We start from the raw sequence: 19,062 nt of genomic DNA on the forward strand, positions 1-19,062 counted from the left end.
CTTGCTGAAATCCAGGCTGCTGGGCCCATCTCTAAGTTTTCCATGATCAGGGTAGGACTTGAGAGTTTGCAAGTTTGCATTCAAATCAAGGCCGCTGTTGGTCTAGGGAACACCGTTTGAGCACCACTCGCCATTAGGGTTCACAGAAAACCCACAACAAAATTAACGGATTGTGGAACAGTCGAATCAACGATAACGCCTTCCAGATCTGGGGCATGCCAGTGCTGGGGAGCACACACATACAGGAAAGAAACACATGTTGCAGCCAGCCAGCATTCAGAATACTGATGGGCGCTCAGCTCAGTAACTTGAACTTTATGCTAATTTGAATTTACGACACCCATTTAGTAGCACTTAATAACTCAGAGGTTACCAGTGAAATACTCTCAGTCAAGTGTAGACATAAAAGTCTCTATAACTGGGCTACATTTTGCGATAAGGACCAGCAAAAGGAGGTCTGCTGTTTGATCAGCCCTTGGCCCAGTAAGGTGGCTTCAGATGGAGTATTCTTGGTTTCTGGGGTGGTTGGCCCATCGGAGAGTTACCCGTCTCCCCGTGCCCTATCCTGTGAAGCCCTGACGTGTGGCCGACCTGCCTATCCACACAGCCTTGAGGACATTACACTGTACCTCCTCTCTCAAGCATTCCCATTGTTTCCCAAGACCCTGCCTTCTGGAAGTTCCTCTACAGGTCTAACCTGAGTCCCTCCTACCAGGGCGAAGTCATTTCTTGTTGCCTGGTCATTGTGGGATGGAGAAGGACCTGCCGTGACTTGGCTGTTTTCCCATCCACTCCCGACCCTCCCCCTGGGTGGGGTCTGTCCCTCCTTTCTCCAGGGAAGGGGGGACGCCTACCTGATGACGTAGCCCTTGAGAAGGCCATTCTGGTGGCTCTCGGGAGGCGGCTGCCACTGGATCATGATGGACTGATTGGTCCGGCCGCTGGCGATGACATTCTGCGGGGGGGCGGTGGGGGGCTCCTCGGGGAGGGAGACCCTGGATAGGAAAACATCAAGAGTGGGTGGGTCTTTCCATTCTTAGTCTCGAGGGCAAATACAGGAGTTTTTTTTTTGTTTTTTTTTTTTTAAAGATTTTACTTATTTATTTGACAGAGAGAGAGATCACAAGTAGGCAGAGAGGCAGGCAGAGAGAGAGGAGGAAGCAGGCTCCCTGCAGAGCAGAGAGCCCGATGCGGGGCTCGATCTGAGGACCCTGAGATCATGACCCGAGCCGAAGGCAGCGGCTTAACCCGCTGAGCCACCCAGGCGCCCCCAAATACAGGAGTTTAACGGGATACGAGGAGGCTGCTCAGTTCCTGGATGACTCTGCACAGTTGCTGTGTGCTTTTGGGCAAGTCACTTAACCTCTCTGAGCTTGCTCCTTTATCTTTTAAAGGAGTATAATAAACCTCCACTTGCCTGCTTTCTAAGACTAGTTGAGGCTCAAGGACACCATGTATGGAATCATTTCAAAACACTGCAAAGCCCCAGATGTGTTCGTCTGTACAGCTGAGGGACATGGGCCTCAGTTTCCCGGATGTCAGAGAAGCTGCTGTGGGGGCTGATGACGTCCCGAGTCCTCCGGTATTTCAGAAGCAGGAGAGTTAAACACTTGCAGGCTGGTGGTGCTGTGTGATGAGCCTTCCTTTTCTGCGCAGCTGAGCCCCAAGCTGCGGGCAGGGCAGGCCAGGTGGGGCTGGGGAGGCACGTGGTGGCTGCGGGGGGCCCATCCCCCATTTTCAGAAGCGCGCGTCACCGCATGTCTTTCTCTGGAACTGCTGGGGGACGTAGTGTTCCACTGCGGTGTGCCGTTCGCCCAACTGACACGCGCCCATTAAAACCAGAAATTAATTATTTCTGATGGATGTCTCTCCCTTTCAGTTTATTTTTATGTTTTTGCTTTCTGACGGATAGCTTTCCAAAACGTACTGCACACTCCCATGTCTTTGTAAAGCCTGCGAGCGAGGGTGATTTAACCTTTTTCTTCGTGACTCAGGGCTATTACTGTGAAGATTCATCAGGAAGATGAATCAGGGCTTGAAGTGAAGCCCGAAGACCTAGAGAAAGTGGAGGGTGGTTTTCGCGACACTTGGAGGCTTTGTGTCGTCGGGATTTTGTAGTTCTGAAGGGCTGGGGCCCCGTCCACTTTGCTCCCCGCAGCCCTCATGGTCTACACACAGCCGGGCACATAGTAGGTGTTCAACAAACAGTGAGGGAATAAATCCTCCCTGCCAGGCTATTACCTGTCCCCCTCGCTTTCCTGTTAGGGTGTCACGACCCCTGTGGCATCCCCCTTGTGAGAGCCACAAAGACTCCAGCTCACTGGAACTGTGGCAGAACCAAATGATCGATTTAAGCCAGATGTCCGCGTACATACATACCTAAGAGAGTCTTTTCAAGAGCCAAGTACATTCTTGGATCCTTTGTAAAAATATCAGTTGACGATATCTGTGAGTGTTTATTTCTGGGCTCTCTATTCTGCTCCATTGGTCTAAGTGTCTATTTTTATGCCAGGATCATGCTGTTTTGATTACTACGGCTTTCGAGGATAGTGTGAAATCAGGAAATGGGATGCCTCCAGCTCTGTTCTCAGGATTGCCTGGGCTACTCAAGGTCTTTTGTGGCTCTGTACTCATTTTAGGATTTTTTTTTTTTCTAATTCAGGAAAGATGCCACTGGAATTTTGATGGCGATTGCATTGGATTTACACATGGCGTTGGGTACCACTGACATTTTAACAATAGTAATTCTCAGTGGGGAAAGGATAGTCTCTTCAATTCATGGTGTGGGGAAAACTGCACAGCCACGTGCAGAAGAACGAAACTGGACCCCCATCTTACGCCACTCACAAAAATGAACTCAAAATGGATTAGATTTAATTGTAGGACCTTAAACCATCAAACTCCTAGAAGAAAACATGGGGAAAGGCTCTTTGACATTGGTCTGGGCAGGGATTTCTGGATAGGACACCAAAAGCACAAGCAAGAAAAGCAAAAGTAAGTGGGACCTTAGCAAACTGAAAACCTCCTGCCCAACAAAAGAAACACTCCACAACATGGAAAGCCCACACACTGAATGGGGGAGAACATCTGCAAGCCCCACGTCTGATAAGGGGTTAATATTCACAACACATAAAGAACACATACAACCCAAGAGCAAAAAAAAAAGAAAAACAACCCAATTCGAAATGGGCAGAAGGTCTGCATTGGCATTTTCCCCATGAAGACACACAGATGACCAACACAGGTACGTGAAAAGATCCTCGACGTCCCTCAACATCAGGGAAACGCACATGAAAATCACAATGAGATACCACCTCCCACCTGTCCAAATGGCCATCATAGAAAAGACAAGAGATAACAGGTGTTGGTGAGGATGTGGAGAAAAGGAATCCTCGGGCACTGGGGGTGGAGATGCAAACTGGTGTTGCCACTGTGGAAAACAGGATGGCGGTCCCACAAAAAGTGAAAGATAGAACTACCGAATGATCCAGCTGTCCCTTCTGGGTATCTGTCCATCCAAAGGAAATGAAAATAGGATCTTGAAGGGACACCTGCACCGCCATGTTCACTGCAGCATTAGCCACAGCAGCCAAGATACGGAAGCACCCCAAGTCTCTGTCCAGGGAGGAGTGGATCAGGAAGATCCGGTATGTGTACACAGCGGCATAGCATTTAGCCAGGAGAAGGAGGAAATCCTGCCATTTGCAACAACATGGATGGACCCTGAGGGCACGATGCTAAGTGAGATAAAGTCAGATGGAGAAAGACAAGTACTGTATGATCTCACTTATGTGGAATCTAAAAAAGCTGAACTTAGCCAGAGAGGAGGAGAGTGGCAGAATGGAGAGTGGTAGTTACGGAGGGCGGGTGGGTGGGGGAAACGGGGAGACGCTGGTTGAGGGCACAAACTTCCAGTGATAAGATTAGTAAGTTCTGGGGATCTGAAGGAGAGCACGGCATTTGTAGCTAAAAATGCTGTATCATATACTTAAAAGTTGCTGAGAAAATAGATCTTAAATGTTCTCGCCACCACAAAGAAATGGTGATTTTGCAATGGGATGGAGGGGTTAGCCAACTCCACGTGGTCCTTCTGTTGCACTGTGTAAATCAGCACCTGTCCACCTTACACTCCACTGTGTTCTGTGTTGACGGAACCTCAATAAATCTGGAAGAATTAAAAAGAAACCCGGAAGAGGAAAGAGGAGCACACAGCCTGGGGGCGCGGGATTTGTGTTGCGTTCACTCTGACCTCCGCTGAGGCGGCTAGAACGGCCTCCTACATAAGTGGGTCTTCCTGGATGATGCTTGAAAATGGATGACCCTCTGTTTTTACTTAATTTTCCTCACTTTGCAGAATCTTTGCTGAAAGCTTACCAGGACCTGGCATTGTGCAAGTCACTGGACACAGAGACCCGTGTGGGTCCCGTGGCCCCGTATACCTCACGTCCACGTGACAGTGAGGGCATCTGTGAGGAGCTACAGCGGAACTCAGGTAAGCCTTTGAACTTGCCCGGCTCCCAGTGAGGGGACCACTAACTCGGGTGGGTGCTTATCCCGCACCAGGCACTGCTCACAGTGCCTCCAGTCTCGCCTCCTGTCCTCCTTGTGGCGTCCCTGTGAGGCAGGCGTGAGTCACGCTGCCCCATTCTACAGAGGCAGACGCCGAAGCCCACAGGGCCGGGGAGGCGGTGGCCTGGGTCTGCGCTCAGCTGGGCCCCATGATGCCACATGGGACTCGGCTGTAGGTCCCCTCAGACCCTCCCTTTGCTGGAGTCACCCAGAGCCCCTCGGAAGAACACTGGCCCCCCTCACCTCTCCGTGTCCTTGCTGAACTGTCCCTTCCCCACGTCGTTGACTGCACACAGGCGGAACTGGTAGGAGCGTGCCGGCACCAGACCCTTGACCATCACCGAGGTAGCCTCAGGGTCCACACTGGCCAGGAGCACCGTCCAGGGGGCATCTACGAGGACAGAGGGTGCAGGCGGAGGGGGACATCCCGGGAGTCCCCGCTCCTTACCCCATTCCAGCAGAGGACAGCCTCCCGGACTTGGTCCACTAGAGGCTGGTCGTGTCATTTTTCTGGGTCCCCTTAGCCCACTTGTCCCGGGAGGCTGGGATGCCCTGGGGAGGAAGCAAGGGCTCACGGGAACAGAGATGCTCCTGCCTTTTCTAGCTGCCCCCGCCTCCAACTGATGAGCTCCAGGCAAACTGTATTTAAAACATCATTCGAATGAGGCCTGCTAATTTCGGAGTTCACAGCTTGGGGTCTTGGAGGATAAAAAGCAAAAAATCGCCACTGCCTGGGAGGCTCTGGAGTGGCAGGCCCTGCGTGTCCCCTCCCCCCACGGCGATCGCTATGCCACCGTCACAATGACCAGGGGAGGCACCGGCCAATGCTCATTTCACAGGGAAGCCGCAGCTTCCAGAAGGCCTGCTCAAAGGCACAGAACTGGGAAGTGGGGGAGCTGGAGCCGGGCCCCAGGCCGACTCCCCGAGTCCGCGCTCCCCGCTGGCTGGGGCGAGGAGGCTTACTGTTTTCCGACATCTCCAGGATGTAACGGAGCAGGGGGCTGTTGCCGTCGAAGGGCTTGGCCCACGTCAGGATGATGGCCCGTCTCTCTGCCGTGCTGAGGGTCGCCACGGGGTGCTCGGGGGCATGAGGCAGCTGCCTGGAGGAGAGAGATGGTGGGGTGACTTGTGAAGCCTGGAGTCAGGGGACACACAGGTGCCTGGGGCTCAGAATGAACGTCACGATAGCCTGTGCTCAGCCATATGGCTCGGCCTAAGGGCTGGAGGCTCTGGGGACCGCCCCCCCATCCCCCATCCCCCACTCCCACCCCTGCCCCATCCAAAGCCGCATTCAGAGTCCCCAGCTCTTGAGAGAGGGCTGAACTGAGCTGGGGGAAGGCCTTGGAGGAGGCCTGGGTATGTCCCCAGAGGGCAGCGGACCCAGGTCCCACATGGCCCGGGCGTCCGCCAACACAAGCCTCCTGTTGCGGCCTGTACCCCCCATGCTGGGGGTGGGGCGCCCTTACCGGACACGCAGGTGGGCACCGCGAGAGTCATTGCCTCCCGCGGACAGCACCCGGCAGGTGTACGTGCCGATGTCCCCCGACCACGTCTGCGAGATGTGCAGGGAGCCGTTTCTGTCCAGACGGATGCGGGGGCTGCTCTCCGTGCCCAGGGTGGCCCCGTCCTTCTCCCAGACGTACCTGAGGGGAAGGAGCAGCGGTCAGAAAAGAGGGGTCACTGGGGCGCCTGGGTGGCTCACTGGGTTAAAGCCTTTGCCTTTGGCTCAGGTCATGATCCCAGGGTCCTGGGATAGAGCCCCACATCGGGTTCTCTGCTCAGCGGGGAGCCTGCTTCCTCCTCTCTCTCTGCCTACTTGTGATCTCTCTGCCTATGTGTGATCTCTGTCTGTCAAATAAATAAGTAAAATCTGTAAAAAAAAGAAAAAAGAAAAGAAAAGAGGGGTCAGGATGTAGGGTGCCCTGCCGGGGCTCAGCCTGGGCCTGGTCTGAAGCAGAACCCCGGAGGCGGCAGGGCACTCCCCAGGAGACACAGGCCCCCCGGGGCTGGTCCCGGATGGGAACACGGGGCGGGGGGGCACCCGCACAGCCTGCAGCCCTCCGTCCCTGTCGCAGGGTGCTCTGTCCACGAGGCTTAGCCCACGACGCCATTCTACCTCCTGTTCAGGTCTAGGTCAGAGCCGTGTTGCTTTTGGCCAGAAGCCACCGCCAAGCAGCCAGCAGGAAAGAGCCGGCAAAAGGTCATCTTCCGAAGAGGTTAAAAGAGTACAGCTGGAAGAAGAATGAAAGCTTCCGCCCGGACTACATCGTGGAATTAGTTTTATGAGGGAATCATGAGATCAATGCATCACCGTGACAAATTGACTTCAGTGTCCAAAAAATCACTTCAGCTCCGGTCAGTCAGTACAAAGGGGGACTTGAGAAATTACACACGTGCCCGTGCCTGACAATAAGAAATATCTCCTCTGGAATGATCCTGGAGGAAATACAACTATTACTGTCATCCGTGTAACGTGGGGTGCCAGTTCTGGGGAGCACGTCATGCTGCTGCCCTCCCAGGGCAAGGTTGGCCAGGGCGCCCGGAGCCAGGGCAGGGAGCCGGGAGGGGGGCTCGGCGGCTTTGCGCAGGACCCATCACTCGCTCAGCTGGGGACTATGTGGCCTGAGCCACGAGCTGTGACAGCTATCAGTATCAGAGAATCTAAAACTGCTGGGGGAGAATGAGCCTGTAATATTTTTCAGTTAAAAAAAAAATCAGGGGGCACCTGGGTGGCTCAGTGGGTTAAGCCGCTGCCTTCGGCTCAGGTCATGATCTCAGGGTCCTGGGATCGAGTCCCGCATCGGGCTCTCTGCTCAGCAGGGAGCCTGCTTCCCTCTCTCTCTCTCTGTCTGCCTCTCTGCCTACTTGTGATCTCTCTGTCAAATAAACAAATAAAAAATCTTTAAAAAAAATCAGAAAATGGCAATTGCAGATAAAAATAATTTACAAATTACAAATTGCAAATACAAATAAAAAAATTAAAAAAAATTCAGGGCAAGAAAATGGAAAAGCTTTCCCATCACGGGGAACCATGAGCAACAGCGGAACATCGCCGTTTCAGACTTTTCTCCCCTGCCCCGAGGGGGCCTGGCACCACAGGGCTGTTCTGTTCCGAATTCAGATTCCCTGGTCAAATGCTGCCTTGGCCACTTACCCGCTTCGTGATCCTGGGTGTGTTTATAGCCTCCCTGTGCCTTTGTTTCCTTATTTGTCCTACGAGGAAAAATAATACCATCCACCTTCTAGGGTTGCTATAAGGATAGTGTAAGTTCCTAGAAAAGGCTTCCGGTAGTAAGGGAGCCACAGAAGTTAGCCATGGATTTCGTCTCTCAGAGCACATGCTGGTAAATAACGGGTAGCAACAAAGTATCATAGACTCTTTGCAAAGTGACCCCTCCAGGCCCTGGTTTGTACTGGTTTGTACTGGCCGTTCCGTAGGACCCATGTAGCTGCTCTGCAATTGTTCCCGCCCTTCTGGGAAGGGCTCCTTGTTCTCTCACGTTATAGTTAATGCTGTGAGGAACATCCTTGCAGCAGATTTCCATACATTCTAAATCATTTCCTCCAGGATAAATTCTCAGCACTGAAACTGCGGAGTTAAATTTTAAGGCTTTTTATATACATTTACAAATTGTCAGATGTAATCACCTTCAATTCATCTCCATAGCTAGAAACAAATCATCCTCGACAGAGCTGATGGCACGTGTAGAATTTTACTTAAAAGGAAATCTAGGGGGTGGAGAGTGGTTCCTGCTTAAGAAACAGCCTAGTGGCAAGGAGACGTTCTTGGTCCCAGGACGTGGTGTCTGAGGAAGGGAGTACCACCACCTGTGGAGTGTTTGCGCCCAAACAACTAAGCCCAAATCTAATCAGCCATTTACTTGACTCTAATTAGAAATACAAGGGATAGAAGAACAGGTGTACTGCATCACGAAAGAACAGCTGGCCAAAGCAGGGGTCAGCAAACTGTGGCCCCCTGCCTGTTTGTGTAAATAAAGTTTTATTGAAACAGAGACATGTTCATTTGTTTGCACCTTGTTTGTACAAACAAGACTTGGAGAGCTGTGACAAAAGCATTCTAGTCCTTAAAGCCTAAATATTTACTCTCTGTCCCTTTATAAAAGAAAGTTAGCTGGATCACTGTCCTGTAGAACCTGGTTTCTGCGACTAATTAACTGCAGGTAGACAAAGCAGTCACGAACCCAAACATTAAAAGGAGGGGGAGGGGACCGTGTAGAATGAAGGAGACGCACCAAACAAATGCCACGTGTGGACCTTGTTTCAGCCCTGAGTTAAACCAACCAATTTTTAAAAGGACACCTCTCAGGGATGCCTGGGTGGCTCAGTCGGTTAAGCCACTGCCTTCAGCTCAGGCCATGATCCCAGGGTCCTGGGATCGAGTCCCACATTGGGATCCTTGCTCAGCAGGGACCCTGCTTCTCTCTCTGCCTCTGCCTGCCACTTTGCCTGCTTCTGCTTGCACTCTGTCTTTCTCTGACTAAATAAAATCTTAAAAAAAAACTCTTAAAAAAAAGAAGACACTTCTCAGATAATCAGGGATGTTGTAATATGGTATTACAGACATCGAGGGATGGTTCATTGTGCTCCGTGTGACAGGGACAAGGTTGTTATGTTTCAAGAAAATTCCTTTTAAGTAAGAAATGCACATTGACATATTTAAAGGTGAAATGACACGCTTGAGATTTGCTTTTAAAATATTGCAGTAAAAAAAAAGTGTGGATGGATAGGAGGAGACAGGTGAGCCAAATGCCGATAATCACTGAGGCCAAGAGATGGGGACGTAACTAAAGAATACAAATGTAGGGATCCAAAGGGGTGCCTGCACCCCAGTATTTGTAGCAGCAATGTCCACAACAGCCAAACTGTGGAAAAGCCCAGAAGTCCATTGATAGATATGAATAGATAGGGAAGATCCACGTATACAGTGGAATACCATGCAGCCATCAAAAATGAAATCTTGCCATTTGCAACGATGTGGATGGAACTAGAGAGTATTATGCTAAGCGAAGTAAGTCGGTCAGAGAAATAAAATTATCATATGATTTCACTCATATATAGAACTTAAGAAACCAAACACAGAATCATAGAGGAAGGAAAGGAAAAATAGAACAAGACAATATCAGAGGGAGACAAACCATAAGAGACTCCTAATCATAGGAAACAAACTGAGGGTTGCTGGAGGGGAGGGGCGTGGGAGGGATGGGGTAACTGGGTGAGGGACATTAAGGAGGGCACGTGATGTTATATAAGACTGAGGAATCACTGAACTCTACCTCTGAAACTAATAATGCACTCTATGTTAATTAATTGAGTTTGAATAAATAAAAAATGAGAAGCTGAGCACGTAAGGTCTGATGATCTGGGTGTCTCTACTTTGGGCTATATTTGAAATTTTCCACAGTAGAAAGTTAAAAAAAAACAACCAACAACTCATGAGTCCATTTAATTCAGGGTAGAAAATTTCCAAAATCATCTGTAATTATATAGTTGGCTATTAAACAATTTTGATGAGCAATTTTCAGGACTTTCAACTTTAAATAATATTAGATAGTCCTCAGGAAATCAAAGAAGGGCAAAAATATTTGGTTACAAGGACATTCATCATAATGTTTCTTCCTTTCTATTTTTTTTTTAAAGTAGGCTCCACACCCACCATGGAGCCCAACATGGGGCTCGAGGCCATGACCCTGATATCAAGACCTGAGCTGAGATCGAGACAGACGCCCAACTGAGTCACGCCCTGTGATGTTTCTTAATATTAGCAAAAAACTGAGAAACCAGCCAAATATCCAGCATTGGGGAATTGGTAACAAAAATTATGTTACATCCACACAAAGACGAGTGAATAATCATATAATGAAGTCTATACAAGAATATTTATTGACAAGGGAAGAGATTCACAATGGGTTCTTAGGGGAAAAAGCAGACAAAGTGTGTCTCTAGGTTTTTTATAGATGACACTCTAATATTATTATCATTATTATTATTATATTACTATGTTAATGTTATTAAAATTATTGAGAGAAACAGATAAACCTACTTCTCTTCTTTTTCCCTCTCTCCCCATTCTTGGGGGCTTATCTGCATTCTCTGTATTTCCCTCCTATAAAGGGTATCTATTAGCTGTATAATAAAAAGAAAGCCCAATGGAAATATTGATTAGTATTATCAGTGGCCACAAGTGGATTGCTCAGACTGGGTTTAGATCTGGGCTCAGATACGTAACAGAAGAGTTTCTCCTAAGGTCGTTCTAGAAGCTATCTGGGCAGGCAACCTGCACTGCTCTGGTCATGACTCCTGGACTCTGGCTTGATCTTGAGGAGGGCACAGAACACAGAATTAAGTGGCCATCACTTTAACTTGTCTGGGTTGCTTGTTGGGTCCTTTCTAGCCTGTCTGGTTGGGGAACTCCTGTGCGTTCCCTAAATCTCCAACAGGGTTTTCAAGTCCAAGGAAGGGGTGGGAGATAGAGGGGTGGGTTTGGCCACAGACTGACAATTTTGGGGCCTGAGGGACCAATTCTGTGTTCTCTCCCCATCGAGGACAGATTGCCCTAGATGGGGAGTTCCATTCTAAGGTGAGGAGTCCCCAGTGAACTGGAATATGGTTTTCCCATCTGCGGGTCCCTAAGGGTCCCTGGGAGGTGAGCTATAGCTGTATTGCAAGGGGTCCCCGAATACCTTTGTTCATTAGGAACTGTCTAGAGAGTGACTAAAATACACAACTATTTTCCAAATGCTAGCTGGATGCTATTTTAATAAATGAAACACCAATTTAAGGCGTTGTTGAATTCATATATAATTATATATACAATATGTAAATGACTATAAACTATATAAATAAATACAAAAATTATTAATAAAACCTTTTTTATTATTATAAGGTTTTCAATTAATAGGTACTAAAATTATAGCTACCGCTTAGGTGTGGGCCTGAGGCCCACGGCAATATTCTCTGGTGGTAGGGGGATGTGCAGAGTTCTCCTGGAGAACACTTTTATAGTTAAGATATATATATATATATATATACATATATATTTATTTATTTTTATAGTTAAGATACATATATATACACACACACATATACATATATATATATATATATTTTTTTTTTTTTTACAAAATTTACTAATCCCAGTTACAAGCCTATTTTGTTTCTTGCATTGACAATATTTTAAAGACATCTATGTGATGTTAAGGCCCCTGCTTGCAAACTGGGGGCCCGCAATGGATTCTTGAAGAATGGGTGTGGGTCTAAAAGTCTAGTATTCTTTTTTTTTTTTTAAAATTAACATAGAATGTATTATTTGCCCCAGGGGTACAGGTCTGTGAATCATCAGGCTTACACACTTCACAGCACTCGCCATAGCACATGCCCTCCCCAGTGTCCATCACCCAGACACCCCATCCCTCCCCGTCACCCCCCAGCAACCTTCAGTTCATTTCCTGAGATTAAGAGTCTCTTATGGTTTATCTCCCTCCCTGGTCCCATCTTGTTTCATTTTTCCCTCCCTAGCCCCCCCAACCCCCCGCCCTGCCTCTCAAATTCCTCATATCAGAGAGATCATATGATGATTGTCTTTCTCTGATTGACTTACTTCGTTTATCATAAAAGTCTAGTGTTCTTTACGCCAACCTTGGCTTCCGGGGGCCCATTCAGTGTGGTCGTATAGACTGTTATATGCCCAATGGCCACGAGATGGCGCCCTAGGATGCCACTGCCTCCAGAGCGGTGGAGGCCAAGCCTCCCAGGTGCCACCAGCTGGCCCCTTCCAGCGAGTTGCTTTGGCGGTGATATTGCCCATAAAACACAGAAGCAACATGGAGGGGATATTTGTTTCTAAGAAAGCAGTTAATTTTTTTTTTTTAAGATTTTATTTATTTATTTGACAGAGAGAGATCACAAGTAGACAGAGAGGCAGGCAGAGAGAGAGAGAGGGAAGCAGGCTCGCTGCTGAGCAGAGAGCCCAATGCGGGACTCGATCCCAGGACCCTTAGATCATGACCCGAGCCGAAGGCAGCGGCTCAACCCACTGAGCCACCCAGGCGCCCCAGCAGTTAATTTTTTTACTCAGCATCCCGGAGTTCAAGGGAGAGCCCCGAGGGGACCACTTTCTCCCGGTCTTAGTTCCCGAAGACTTTCCTGGGGTTGGCCCAGGTGTCTGCAGCCCAAGCTCAGGAGGGATTCTGGCTTTTACACCCGTCTTGGCTGCTGCTGTCCCATCTCCAGTGGCTTCCCTGGGGGGACCTGGCTCCCTTCAAGCCAAGTAGCTCACCAAGGTCCCAGCTCTCAGGGTGGGTGGTGGGGTGGCCGCATTTTGGGGCGCTTTCCTCTCACATGTGTGTCCTGCCCTGGCCTATCTCTGCTCCCACGCCTGTTTACCCAGACCCGGCTGCTGTCCACTCGGGGGGCAGAGGATCTAAGATCTGGGTCAAAGATTGGGGTAGAGTGAGGTCCCGTGCCATGGCAAGAACACCTCAGAGTCGCCATGTGTCACCAACCACAATGGCTCTTCCTTCGCGCCCCTCCCTCCTGCATCCCTCCCTCCTCCATTCTTCTGTATCGCCACCTCCGCGCCCCCAAACATGGCCCAGTTCAGTTCAAGCTAGCTCAGCCCTGCCCTAGCTCTGCAGGGGGTCCCCCCAAGGCATGGCTTGGCCCCACAGTCACACTTAACCTCCTTGGTGTTGACAGCGATCCCTGAAGCCGCCCTCCCCTCTAAAAGCCTCCGTGGGGCCACAGCAGAGGGAGTACCTGACGGTCACTCGGGGGTCGTGGGTCACTCCACACACCATGGAGGCCTGGGTTCCCTTGATGACACTCTGGTCCTGGGGAGGCTTGGTGATGCGGGTCCGGGCTGGAAGACGGCAGGGACACAGGGTGGTGAGAAGGGGAGCAGACACAGAGGAACAGGTGAGAGGCGGGTGTGTGGGGACGGCATCTTCAGGCGACCCGGGCCCGTGCGGCTAGACGCCACGGGCAGAGGAAGGCAGACCCAGCACGTGGCCGGCTCTACCACAGTGGGTGACCCAGAATGCTAATAGGACAATGCGGCTCCATGGCAATTGCATTCTTGGAAGCCACGTTCCAAGTGGGGACTCACTGAATCTTCCCCCAGAAACCCTTGGGAGGGATGAAGGAATGGAAATTGGAGACAATCAGCGCATGAGTGTCCAGCCTGGGTAACAACAGGATCGTCTGATTTTCGGTCTGCAGCCTCGAGAGCCAGCCCACTGGTGCTCGGCCTCCCTGGGGGGCCCACGGTGCGGATCGTGGGTGGGGATGCCAGGCGGTACAATCTAACGATACGAGGAGCGTGAGAAGCTTCCCGAAAGCTGGGCTCAGCACCCGAGCGTCCAGGGTCAAGTCTGGCTGGTAGCCTGTCTGGGTAAATATTCTTGCAATGGAACATGGCCACGGCCAGCGGTGGCGGCTTTTGATGAAAGAGACAAGTCAGCCGAGGAGCTAGGACCAAGGCTGTCTAGGTCCCTCTCCTCTGGATTGATCTGTCCCTGCCCTTCTCGGACGGAGGGCTGGGGAGGCAGCCGTGGGGATGAGGGGCGCTGGCGGCGAGAGCCCGTGCTCGGCACCCACGCACCCACGTGTGCGGACGTGTCAGGTGTCTCCGGTCTGCACACTCACCCCACACAACCAGGTCAGCCGAGGCTTCATCGACCCCCCGAGAGTTGGTGGCCAAGCAGGTGTAGGTCCCGGCATCGGAGATGTGCGTGGGGCTGACGAGCAGACTGCCCGACTCCAGCAGCGTGAAGCGCGGCAGCTGGACTGAGCCGCTGGCCAGGATACGCTCCCCTGAAGGCGACACGGGGCGGGCTCAGAGCGCGCTCGGGCTGCGACATGCAGCCCCTGGCTCTCTGAGACCTCCCAGCTCCTGCTCCCTGGGGGCTCTGGGCAGGTGCTCTCAGGCCGACCCCTGACTTTAGAAATGCTGGGAGGGCCGGGCTGGGGTGGGGGCTGAGGTCCTGGTGGGTTTCTGACACAGTGACGGGCACAAGGGCACTCGGTCACAGAGCCCGGGTCTCCTGGTGTCCCTCCACCCACCACGCTATCTGCCCTTCACCAGAGAAGGCCAGGGACTGTCTCCTGATGCAGCCAGGCACAGCTCTCAGAGACAGCTGGCATCCGGGCTGGGGGGAGGGGGCAGACAGCTCTGACAAGGTGGTGACGGGCATCCCGCCGCAGGATGCTTCTAGAGAGTCACCTTCAGGAGAGCGGAAGAACGTGATGGGTGGGAGCAGCCAGGAGCGGAGACAAGGTGGATGGGGACGGGGATGGGGACGGGGGCAGCCCTCCCTCCTCAGTGGGACCGGGAGAGGCCTGTTGCCTGGGGGAGAGGTATGGGGTCTGCCCCGTGCAGGAGCCCGGGAGTGCAAATTTGGGTGATTGTATCTATTGTATTCTATTTTTTAAAAAAATATTTTGTTTATTTAGTTGAGAAAGGTGGCAGAGGGAAGAGCACAGAGGGAGAAGAAGCAGGCCCCCTGCTGAGCAGAGAGCCGGACATGGGGCTCGATCCCAGGACCCTGAGATCATGACCTGAGCCGAAGGCAGGCGCTTAACCGACTGAGCACCCGGTCTGTACAGAGGGGCATCTCCACGTGCAAGGCTATGGGTGTGTCTGTCTGCACACACGGCCAGGAACAGCAAACTAATGAGTGTGGCAGGAGAGGGTGCTCGTGTCCATACGTGTGCCTGGCCGTGCTTACGCTCATTCCACAAGTACTTATCGAGCAATGACCATGTGCCTGACCCTGTCCCAGGCCCTGGGGAGATGGCAGCGGACAAAACTGAAAGCCCTGACTCTGCGGGGCGTCAGGCAGTACGTGGCCAGAACAGGCAGTTTATCTTGTATATTAGGAGGTAGAGAAATAAAGCGGCGGTGGGGGAGGATCGTGGGGGGACCCGGGGGTTGGGGGCAGGTGAGTCCTGGGGAGAAGCTTCATTGTAGCAGACTTGGAGATGGAAGGGAGTGACTGCGTGTGTACGTGTGTGTGTACATGGGGAGAGCCGGGAAGACGAGTTTTCGAAACGGGTAGAGGAGGCACATGGGGCAGGACCATTTCAGCTGGGCTGATGCAGGTGTCCGGAGCCCTCTGTGCTACCTGGCAGGAGGGACAGCGCCCACCGGCACTCTCGGCCACCACCACAATGTGATCATCAAGCCACTGTCATTCACTGGGCTTCACAGCTGCCCTTGTTTCATCCGCATGCCAGCCCACGGTATGTGTACTATGGTCCTCAGTTTACAGATGGGGACCCTGAGGCTTGGAGTGAGTAAATACTTCACCCCAGGTCACCAGTGTCAGAAGACGCAGAGCTTGAGCCCAAACAGGGCGGCATGGGGTGCATCCTGTGGTGGGAGAGATGGATGCCCTCCTGGGTTGTGCAGTGCACGACCTTCACAACTGGACAAAGGGAACCCAACCTGGCTGGCTCCAGAATGGAGCTCTGAAGACTGCCCTAGAAGACTGCCCTAGATAGGGCCACAATGTCCAAAGGAGATCAGTCCCATCTACCTTTCTGCCAAGTGATGGCTGGCCGGGGCGCCCCCGAAGTCTCGCAAGCCAGCACCACCGACATGCCATCGATCACTGTGCTGTCCAAGGGGCCCCTGGTGATGTTGGGGGCGATGCCTGCAGAAGGAGACAGAAGCCTCTTAGCTACACCCTGGAGTAGGCCCCACAGCCAGAGGGCCAGGTCCTCGTCCTGCCCCTGCCACTCTGGCTGCTGTGGGTCCCCCCACAGACAAGGATGTGGATGTCCTGATGGGGCCCCAGCACTGGGAAAAAAGCCCAGAAGGCCCGTGAGGGCTCCCTGTACCACCTGCCCTGTGGATGGACCCAGGCTACACTACTGCCCCAGCCTGGATTCTTAGGCCTCCATCTGGGGGAACTGAGGACCCCTGAGGGCAGCTCCCGCCCTCCATTCCAAGAAAAACGGGATGTGTCCTTCATCGAATAGGACACGGAGGCTCCGGTTTCTTAAAAGAAAAAGTGGGTACGGCCCACAGAAGAACATGACCCACTTTTCACAAGGCTTGGCCCTGGAGAGTCCGCAGCCCAGCTGAGCCATGGTGCTTTAATGCTAAGTGCAGCCTTCTGGCTTTGGCCTTGCCTTCCCTAGCCTGGCCCTCAGGGAACCGTCTGGGCAGACGTGCATGGGGCAGAGCTCAGGGAGGGACCAGCACCAGCTTCACTGGCTCCCGTCAGAGGCAAGAAGCAAGACGGCAGCCCTTCTGCCCTCTCGCCCTCTGCCCCGCGGTTGCCCTGTTTGGGGACCTCTGTGGCTCTGGGTGATGAACCCGGAGGGACTCGTGGAGGCTCACAATCATACGTCCTTTAGCTGCTGAGACAAAGAGCCCAGCGCCACTCTGCACACACACCGAGCAGATCGCGCTCACGCAGCTCCATGAAGGGAGCAGGAGAGCTCTCATAACCACCCAGAGGGACCCAGAGAGGGCACAAGATCTGAAGTGGGGGCTGGAATTCAAGCTTGGGCTACCTCTGGAGAGGTAAGCAAGTCTTCCCCATTGGGACGGGGAGGCTCCAGCCCTGCCTGGGAAGCCAGCAACCGCTCAGATGCCAGAGCCGGGAAGCCAGGGACTGCCCACATGCCAGAGCGGGGCTTGTGGTTTCACAGCTGCTTCTCTCAAAGAGCCAGCGAAGTCATCCTTGGCTCAGGGTTCTGGAGCACCAGACCTGGGCTGTGAAAGCCCGGGGGGTAGCTGGCGGCCGCCGCCCTGGCTGCGGGGAGATGGTCTTGGGAGCATCCTCTCCCTGCACGATGCAGCGTCTCTTCTCAAGAGGCTGCTGGCTTGGAGGAAAGCGGGGTCCTGGTGGGAGGGATGCAGGGGCAGGGGCAGGGGCAGGACCAACTTACTGGTGACGGCAAGGTAGGTGGAGGTCTGCACCTCGCCGGCTGCGTTGCGGGCAAAGCACTGAAACATGCCCGTGTCGTCGGGCACCAGCCCGCTGATCTGCAGTCCCCCGTCGCCACGCTGCCGGAAGCGGCTCAGCCTCTCCACCTCCACCACGGCTGCGTCCTTGTACCAGGTGATGGAGGGTGGTGGTACGCCTGGGGGACAGACGTGGGCCCGCTGTCAGCCCACCTCCTGGCTCCCGCCCGCCCACCTCTGAGCCTAGGAATTGGTGGCCGGGGCAGGGAATCCCCGTGTGTCTTGGTTTCTAGAACCTTCTCAGAGGTGCTACTTAGTGGTCTTGGAAGAGGTGGAAAAGGCTCTTGGCATGGCATTTCTCAAGTTCTGTTTAATAGCAGGGCTTCCAAGAAAATTTAGCTGCATTCGTTTAGCTTGGAAATGCTGGATTAGACAAATTACATTTTTTAAAGGATTTTATTTATTTGACAGACAGAGATCGCAAGCAGGCAGAGAGGCAGCCAGAGAGAGGAGGAAGCAAGCTCCCTGCTGAGCAGAGAGCCCAATGCGGGGCTCAATCCCAGGACCCTGGGACCATGACCTGAGTCGAAGGCAGAGGTTTAACCTACTGAGCCACCCAGGGCCCCCAAATCAATGTTTATTTAACTGCCATTTAATTTAGCAGAGCTTGTGTGTGTTCTAGAAACCTCCAACCAGGGCTTGGTTTCCCAGACCCAGTGACCGCAGAATCCCCCATGTCAAGGAGCATGTGGAGGGGGCCGGTGATCCCGGGCGGCCCTCGGAGCCCCCTCCTACCTGGTCTGCAGAGGGAGGTGAACAGGGGCTCCCATCTCTCAGCTTTGCCCAAGTCACACACCCCTGGCCTGGCATGGTCGTCCCACAGGTCCCCCCAAACTCCCCGCTCTGTCTCTCCAGGTCTCTGCTCAAAGGCGACTTCCCCAGAGGAGCTCCCACACTCCATTCAAAAGAGCACCCCAGCGCTCCAAGCCCCCTAAGCCTGGTTGCTTCTCCCTTCTCCTGCCCTGCCCTTCTCCACGCTGACATCCCAGAATGCTCTATTTCACTGTTTCAGGGGGCACACTCCTCCAAGTTGCAACATTTCTGCGATCAGGATGTGTCTTCCTATCGAAAGCATGTCATAATTTCATTGACAGTCTTTTTTCTTTCTTAGTGGCACATAAAATCATGGGGCATCTCACCACCCATGGCATTTTCGGTGAAATGAAATAAGATATCTTTATTTGTCAGTTCGTCTGCCTTCCTCTTAAGAGTGCAAGTTTCATAACAGCAAGGATTTGGCTGTTTGGTTCTGTCTGCACCTCCCCAGCCCAAGAGCAGTACTGGCACATTGATAAAGCCTCCAAAAACTGTGTATTGGGTGAACGAATGGAGCTTTGCCTTCCCCTGGTGTGGTCTCAGAAGGGGAGGCTTCGCTCATGCCTTCCATGGAGACTCTCATCCTGCCTGAGCCACGTTCTGCCTCTTTGCTCACCATCAGGCCATGGTGCACGCTCCCTACCTCCCATCTGATCACCCCAGACTTCACCCCGGTTTCAAGC

The 19,062-nt window shown here is 52.4% G+C and overlaps 1 protein-coding gene across 2 annotated transcripts in view; it reads right to left on the reverse strand.

Moving 5' to 3' along the window:
- The window catches only part of SDK2 (sidekick cell adhesion molecule 2), a 249,683-nt gene that overhangs the window by 59,924 nt on the left and 170,697 nt on the right, over positions 1-19,062 (reverse strand). For both annotated transcript variants that reach the window (XM_045985790.1, XM_045985789.1), the window contains exons 9-16: positions 17,488-17,682; positions 16,125-16,241; positions 14,233-14,400; positions 13,345-13,447; positions 6,036-6,212; positions 5,533-5,669; positions 4,813-4,960; positions 855-995 (exon numbers count right to left, since the gene is read on the reverse strand). In XM_045985790.1, coding sequence (XP_045841746.1) covers positions 855-995; positions 4,813-4,960; positions 5,533-5,669; positions 6,036-6,212; positions 13,345-13,447; positions 14,233-14,400; positions 16,125-16,241; positions 17,488-17,682 — 1,186 coding nt within the window. The remainder of the gene's footprint in view (positions 1-854; positions 996-4,812; positions 4,961-5,532; positions 5,670-6,035; positions 6,213-13,344; positions 13,448-14,232; positions 14,401-16,124; positions 16,242-17,487; positions 17,683-19,062) is intronic.

The sequence above is a fragment of the Meles meles genome, chromosome 18 (genome assembly GCF_922984935.1).
Source record: "Meles meles chromosome 18, mMelMel3.1 paternal haplotype, whole genome shotgun sequence".
Lineage (NCBI taxonomy): Eukaryota > Metazoa > Chordata > Mammalia > Carnivora > Mustelidae > Meles > Meles meles.